Source organism: Trametes versicolor, assembly GCF_000271585.1.
Source record: "Trametes versicolor FP-101664 SS1 unplaced genomic scaffold TRAVEscaffold_3, whole genome shotgun sequence".
NCBI lineage: Eukaryota > Fungi > Basidiomycota > Agaricomycetes > Polyporales > Polyporaceae > Trametes > Trametes versicolor.
Window position 1 is genome coordinate 805,909 of NW_007360323.1, and position 7,657 is coordinate 813,565.

The window sequence follows — 7,657 nt, forward strand, 5'->3', positions numbered from 1 at the left end:
GACGTACACAGACAGGTTTGGGTGTGCCAGCCCCGCCGGGAAGTGCCAATTCTTGTGTTTTGCACGAATGGCGACCTCGCGCATCGACGGTGCGCCGTGTCGCTTCAATAATCGTATACCGCCATGAGCACATGGGAGGGCGTATGCACGGTGAGTTTCAGCCGCGTCGGAGCAAAAATGTTTCACGACATGTATTTCAAAGGGGGGACCCTTACAATTCTCAACGAAAACGGTAAATTGCGCATAACATCACGCTTGGTGGTCGGGACGGGCTGTGACTTGGTACGTCTACTCTTATCAATGTACGCAATCATCCCTATCGTGCTCAGACGCACGCAGTCTGATGGGAACGAGCGAGAGTCGTCGGGAGGTGCTTCTGTCAGTTCTGCACCGACAGCTACCTCGCGCGCCCGCGACGCGGCGTGCCGCTGCAATACTTGAATACCGCTATCCGTGCACCAGGGGCCATACGCACTGTGAGTTTCAGCGCGATCCGAGCAGAATTACCTGCTGACCTCCCCGCCCACCAGGCTCCTACCCACCACACGCTTCGAGTTTAGAGGGGGCGACTTCAGGTGGGAGGGGTGAGAGGTTAAGTCAAGTAGCGCGCACAGACCGTATCCGAGAACGTAGCACGTGTTCAATAATAAGCGAGTGTGTTCCCCCTCAACTCTCAGCGGCGGCTGGCAACAAACACGAACAAATTTCGGAGGCCGGAGAACAGGCGCGCAAAATCCTCCCCATTTGGCAGGAGGCTCACCGAGGCGCTCAGCGCATATATTCTCATATTCCGTACGCGAAAGTTCCTGCGTGCCATTTTGGGTAATGCAAAATCGCGCACGAGGACGCCGCACCGCGCATGAGTGCGCCGCGCCCTCTTATCTCGCGCTATCATGGATCCACTCCGCGCCAGCGCCCTTCAGCGGGTGCTCGTACAGATACAATCGACTGGTTTCTCGCTTTCTGATCTTGTCGTATACGCCTTACAACAATACAACGATCCCTCCCACCCCATCTTGCGCGATCTCATCGCGAACACCCCTAGCATCGCGGCCTCCCTATACTACCATCGCGAGACCACAGGGCTGTTCACTGGCTGGGTTCATGGGCTGTTCCGCATGCGCTACAGCGACGCGGTGAAAGAGCTCGCGGACCGGGACAATGGATGGCATTTCAACGCTGCGCGGACTAGTCCAAATCAGCTCCGCGATTTTCGCCTTGAGGATATGGCGAGGGGGATGTATCAGAAAGCCCCGGAGCTATGGGAATTGATTCAGTCCCTGCTTGGGTACAAACCAGGCGACCTGCCGCCGGTCGGCGCCGAGACGATCTTGGACGAAGAGGATGCCGACGCGGAGTATTGGGCAGGGACGGAACGCGCAGACGATAATCTGACAAAGAGGGCAAGATTCGCAAATATCGTAAGTAACACATCGCCTTTCTGATGGATTATACCTGACTGTAGCTCTGTAGAAAATCACTGTGATATTGAGCATTCTTGCCCATGGTCGCGACCCACATTGCAACGCCCTCCAAAGTATTCTAGGAATATTTTGCCACACCTGTAACGCCCCCGAAAAGCTCGTGAAGGTTCTATCCAAGATGGGGGTATCAATTTCCCTCGAATCTGTTCGCCGCGCGACTGTTTCTCTATCGGAGAAGAGCTCAGAGGCTATCGAGAAGCTTGGCCGCTCGCGACTCGCTTCCTACGGCGTCGATAACTTCGACTTCCTCCTAAAAACTGGTATCCCTACTGTCGACGATCCCCGCTCCCTCGGAATGCTTCACATGGCCTCAGGCACCCTCCTCGAGCTGGCTCACGGCGTCACTGACGATGACCTCCGGTGCTCGGAGTATATCTGGAATCGATCCGAGCACAACACGCGCGCCACTGACCCGTGCTACTTCAATCCATACACTACATTACAACATCTATTTACGCTGCATGTAGACGACAGCACTACGGGCCTCAGCCGCCGAGGGGAATTCCGTTCCTGGGTCTTTCTGCGCACTCTTATCGAGCACGGTCCTCGATTCTTCGAGGGCTGCGCTGATCAGATCTCCGAGCCTGTGGCTGTCGACAAGATCCCCGTCACTAAATTACACCACGTACCTCTCCGTGCTATGGATATAAACCTTTCCTCGGTCACCGGAAACATCAATGTCATCGGATCGATGTTTCGGCAGGCCGGCGTAGGCAACCCCAACAGCGCAGGCTCTCAGAGTATGGAGGATCCTGTCGAAGACATCTCAGCATTCGTCACACTTGTGCACGGAGATCTAGGGACGTACGAGCGGCTCTTGACAGCGCTGCGTCGGCGATCGGTTGAGCATACTCCCGAAGACCGCCTGCAGTCTGTAGTATTCGTGCTAGGACTCTTTCACCTCAAGATGGCGGCGGCGGATACAATTTGGAGGCTGCTAGTCACTCCTGAAGGTGCTCGGAAGGACCCGCTGGGTTTCTACAAGCTTGCTGCCAAGCTTCGTCCAAAGGACAGTAGCCATATCATCGCCAATGCGAAATTCCGCGAGCAGCATCAGATAATCGGGCACGTCGGAGGGATACTCCGCATAGACGCATGGCGGGTGGAAGTGAAGCGGCGCTTTGGGTTTGACACCCTCGAGGAATGGGCAGCAACAAAACCCTCGTTCTCTGACATCAAAGAGATTGCCGACGCCCTCACGCTCAACTACGTCGAGGGGGAAGGAGTTGACCTCTATGGCGTCGCTGGCCAGCCGGGTCGGGACCACCTCCGCGACAACACCCGGCGCACTCACAACTTCCTGCTCATGTACGAGGAGCTCTCGTATGCCATGAACGCCGGCGATATCGGGCGCGTGGAAACTGTGCTGCGAGTCTGGATCCCGCTGTTTCGCGCGGCAGGGAAGCACAAGTACGGCTCACGTACACTACGGTTCATTCACTCGCTATACTTTGTTTATCCGGAGCGATTACGGTCAGCTCTAGGCCAATATTGTTAGTAGCGAGTACTTACTGACAATATCGTATGCACAGGCGCGCGATACGGTACAATATCCTCGTAAACCCGACGGGAAAACCGAATGCCTTCCGCGCGGTCGACTGGATAGTAGAGTATATAAACCTGTTGATCAAGGTCAGCGGCGAAGGAATGAGTACCAAATGAGCTAGCTAACCATGTCATAGTTCTTCCACTGTGGCGAGGGTCCGAACTTCACCAAGGAGCGAATTCTCCTGGAGTCGGTGCTCGTCCTCATCTACCGGAACATGCACAAGATAATACAACGAAATTTCGGACTACCTGGCCTCACAACTGCTCACAGCACACCAGACATGAGGGCGACATTCAAATCAATATTAGAGGCTATACTAGGGGAGGGAGTGGGTCCGAACGAGTATGAAGCAGGTCGTAAGACGTCGTATCCGATACCGGATGCTATTAGTGATGGTCAGGACATTATCGAGAAGGAGGGCGACAAGCTTGCGCGGGCTGAACAAGGGGCAGGCGAGGGAGACGTGGAGATGGCGGACGAGACAGAAGAGGCGCAGGATGGGGCGGGTGATGAGGCGGAAGCTGGAGGTGTGCCGGAACTGACGATAGACGACTTGAGCGCGGAAGGTTCACTGTAGACCTATTGACACGTACCTTGACCTGGCAAAAGAACTGTCCGGCGAATCGCTGAGGGCTCGAATAAAGTATCCAGTACCGTACGAATGCGCGGCGCGTCCACGGCGTGAGCACCGTGCGGCGCGTCCACGACGTGTGCGACGCGCGGCGCTGTCGAATGTGTGGCTGTAGAGGCTCCGGCGACCGCGTTCGACGGACCAGGTGCGCAATCGCCCTCGACCACGCTGAGCTGCGCGTTTTCCTTGCCTTTGCGCGAGCGCATAGTCTCGGCGTAGTTCGGGCACATCTTATTTGTACCTACAGATAGGTCAGTTCCGCGCCGTGAATAGAAATACTGTACGTACGTATATGTCCCACAGTATTACACGCGCTGCATGTGCGTTGCCCGTTCGCTCGTTTTGGCGCGGGAGCCTGCACCGGATTCGGACCGTCGCCCGCATTTACAGGCTGTTCTTGCAGCGGCGCGGCCGCATTGGCTGGTCGCTCTGGTGTCTGGGAATATACACTGGACGTGGGATGTGGCTGGGGTCATGGATCGCAAAAAGAAGCGACTTACCTGGCTACGACGCGCAAGACCTCCTCTCCCAGCTCGTCAACCCGGCTCCACTTCGTCTCACGGTAGAGGATGGCGGTGGACGTGAGCTTCCGCGCGCGCGCACAATCAACGATCCGCTGCAAGACGTTGTTAGTCATGATGGACGAGCCACCCATGTTGAGTAGGTGAGAGCGTCCGTAGATCGCGGCGGTCTTATCGCGGCGGAAGGTGTTGAGAGCAGCTTGTAGTTTCACGTCGGCGGCGGACATTGTGTACTTGCTTTGGACCTTGGAGGCGCGAGAAGCAGCGGCGGGCTTAGGCGGTGCAGCGATGGTAAGGCTCGGCAGAATCGCCAGTAGATGGTATTCGGGGGAGCAGAGTGAGCAGCACGGACGAGAGGGAGGAGGGGGAACAAAGCAGCGCGGGCAGCAGGCGTCCTTATCGGGCTCTATTATGTAAGGGATAAGTATACCAATTCGAGAACATCAGGACATTGCGACACTTACTTCTTCTGTCGTTCTCATAGAACGCTGTAATAGGCTTCCGATAACACTGCGTAGGGCGCAACCCTGCGTTGATCACGCTATCTAGCTCGGGCGAGAGGACAGCTCCAACCTCCTTCGCTTTCTTCTGCTTTTTCCCTCCTCCCACTTCCTCTGGTGCATGCCGCAGCTGGGAATACGAGACCCGCAAACTCTCATACTCTGTCAACCCGCCAGATGGCTCCCTGGACTCGACGACCACACTAGGCCCGGGGCCGCCCACCGCAACCGGAGGGAGGTCAACTGACCGTCCCTCGTGGTTCCCCAGGCTGGCACTGGCCGGTAGCACCGGTGCCCTCTCTTGCGGCGGACCATTTGTGATATCGACGGTCGCTTGACCAGTCTGACCTTCCGCAGATGGCGGATGACCGAGACCGTGTGGGGCCTCCACGCCTTGCGTGCGTGAGCCCGCGCGAGTCCTCTTTGGGTCTGCCCGCTCGCGGTTTGCTCCCTGTGCTGCGTCTGTGCCTGCCCGCTTCCTCTTCGCGCTCTCCTTCTGCACCGCCTTCCGGGCCTCGGTCTCTTGACGCTTCTGGGCACGCGCCGCCGCCTGTTCCTTCTCATCGTCGAAGTGCTTGGGCTCGACGATGAGAACCGCCAGTGCCTCGGTACCAGGCCCACGCGCCGCCCGCCCGAAGCGCTGCCAAAGCTGGTTCACATCGCATGTCGCCTTCCACTGAACGACGATTTCTATATTTGGTACATCTACGCCCTGTAGTGTAGTCTCTTCAGTAGGATTCGACCATTTGAATATATTTCTTACCATGCCAAACGAGTCTGTACAAAATAAGCCTGCGAGTTTGTGCTCGCGAAATTCGTCCGTCGTCCGCTCGCGGAACCACGGGGTGTTGTCCGAATTGAACCAGACCAAGCGATCGGCATATTCGCGGGGAAGGCGCTTTCGCAGTGCCTCGGCGGCGTTGATGGACTCCTCAATACTGTCATGGAAGATAACGAAAGGGGGGATGCGCTGCCCTGGGACCCAGCGGTCAGGGATGAGCCAGAACAGGTCTTCGAAGCTACTCGCGGAGTGCTGCATCTTTCGCACTGTAAGGAACACGTTGGGCCTGTCGTTGGACCGGCGAATGTAAAGAACGCGGTCCGCGCGGGCTTGGACGATGCCGAGGACATCCGAGCAGTCGGAATCAGTCATCGTTGCGGACATCAAGACGTAGGGGATCTTCGCGGACAACAGATTGCGCAGATGTCCGGACTCTTTGAGGGAAGGTCGAAAGGAACCCCAGGATTTGATGCAATGTGCTTCGTCCCAGACGACGCTGATGAGCCGGGATGTGAAGTTCTTGTTCATCCATAGCCACTCATAGGAACGCTTGTTCCTGAACGCGATCTCCGGGTTCAAAACGACAACTCCGTGACTGAGAGTGCCCGCTGCCTTCATGCAGTCAAAGTGTCAGTATTTCTAGACAGGCGGTGCATTTGTAGCATGCGTACCTTGAAGTTTTCCCGAGTGGCTGTCTCTCCCGAGAGCACCACCGCCGAGATACCCATGTCATGCAGCTGCTTCTTATTCTGAGTACCCAGAATGTTCAATGGAGTGATAACCAGCTGGATCCCGCGGGGGCGAAAAAGAAGTGGCATCCAAAACGTGAGGGTCTTTCCAGACCCGGTGCCCGAGATGCAAACGATATCCTTATCTCCCTTGAGAATAGCCTGAGCAACGTCGCATTGCCAGAGACATGGTTGGCGGCCTAGCTTCTCGGTCGTCCGCCGCCTGATCTCGGAAATATCAGGCAGGTCGGCCGCAGGGGACGCGGCCGACGTAGAGGTGGACATGAGAGAGGCGCAAAGCACCAGCCAGGTGCGGCGCGGCGCACTCATGCGCGGTGCGGCGTCCTCGTGCGCGATTTTGCATTACCCAAAATGGCACGCAGGAACTTTCGCGTACGGAATATGAGAATATATGCGCTGAGCGCCTCGGTGAGCCTCCTGCCAAATGGGGAGGATTTTGCGCGCCTGTTCTCCGGCCTCCGAAATTTGTTCGTGTTTGTTGCCAGCCGCCGCTGAGAGTTGAGGGGGAACACACTCGCTTATTATTGAACACGTGCTACGTTCTCGGATACGGTCTGTGCGCGCTACTTGACTTAACCTCTCACCCCTCCCACCTGAAGTCGCCCCCTCTAAACTCGAAGCGTGTGGTGGGTAGGAGCCTGCCCGCCCACCTCGTACCTCGAAGGCGGCGCAGACAAGCTCAAACCGCGCACCCCGCTCGTTCAAGAGAGCGTCGCGCACCAGAGATACGCCCACATATACTTGAAGATGAATGCATCAGTACGTCGCAGCGTAACTACAGGTACGGACAAGTAATGCCTCGACGACCTCCTGCGTCAAGCTGTGCCGGCAGGTGGTCAATCGAAAGACATCGACCGTCTTCCTACGCCCATGCGGCCTCGGCGGCCTCATCCACACAACCAGAGTGTATACGGCACCGGGGAACGTGTAGACGGTAAGTCTCGGAACGATACGAGCAAATTCAGTATTCACGAAATGCTTCCCAAGGGGGGACCCTTACATACGACGGTGAAAACATTGTTTCGAGCATTCCCCCTCACCTACGCATTCTCCCGCGCCACGCTTTGGTACGTGCATTTGATTATGAGCTCAGAACGATGTTCACCTAATTTGGAACGGATGCGCGCGGTCTGTATGTAGATATCATCGCGAGGAGGTGGCCGGGAGTCTGCTGCAGACATGTTGACCTTGGGCACCAGCGTCGCACCGCGCGGCGTTAACAATCGAACGGCCTAGTTCACGCACTGGAGAGCACACGTACAGCGAGTCTCGATTGCAACGGAGAAAAAAAGGTTCGCGACATCTGCCTTCAAAGGGGGGACCCTTACAAGTGGCCCTGAAACCGACAAATTGTACATCACATCTCAGGCGCAGGTTCTTCTGCGCTGTGCCTTCGTACGTTACGTTGCACTGGCGTTCTCCGTCATATATCGTCGCACTGA

The 7,657-nt window shown here is 56.6% G+C and overlaps 3 protein-coding genes across 3 annotated transcripts in view; 2 read left to right on the forward strand and 1 right to left on the reverse strand.

Moving 5' to 3' along the window:
• Positions 1-1,226: 1,226 nt before the first annotated feature.
• On the forward strand, positions 1,227-3,610 carry TRAVEDRAFT_18117 (uncharacterized protein; the record flags this gene model as incomplete). Its single annotated transcript, XM_008036527.1, has 4 exons — positions 1,227-1,421; positions 1,474-2,957; positions 3,017-3,116; positions 3,167-3,610. The coding sequence occupies 4 exons, from the start codon at positions 1,227-1,229 to the stop codon at positions 3,608-3,610; spliced, it is 2,223 nt and encodes a 740-aa protein (XP_008034718.1).
• Positions 3,611-4,160: 550 nt separating this feature from the next.
• On the reverse strand, positions 4,161-6,479 carry TRAVEDRAFT_44207 (P-loop containing nucleoside triphosphate hydrolase protein; the record flags this gene model as incomplete). Its single annotated transcript, XM_008036809.1, has 4 exons — positions 4,161-4,591; positions 4,650-5,397; positions 5,449-6,078; positions 6,138-6,479. The coding sequence occupies 4 exons, from the start codon at positions 6,477-6,479 to the stop codon at positions 4,161-4,163; spliced, it is 2,151 nt and encodes a 716-aa protein (XP_008035000.1).
• A 345-nt stretch (positions 6,480-6,824) lies between these two features.
• The window catches only part of TRAVEDRAFT_27003 (uncharacterized protein), a gene marked incomplete at its 3' end in the record, with an annotated part of 3,426 nt that continues 2,593 nt past the window's right edge, over positions 6,825-7,657 (forward strand). Inside the window, exons 1-5 of the mRNA XM_008036593.1 lie at positions 6,825-7,149; positions 7,203-7,282; positions 7,356-7,506; positions 7,529-7,531; positions 7,584-7,610. The remainder of the gene's footprint in view (positions 7,150-7,202; positions 7,283-7,355; positions 7,507-7,528; positions 7,532-7,583; positions 7,611-7,657) is intronic.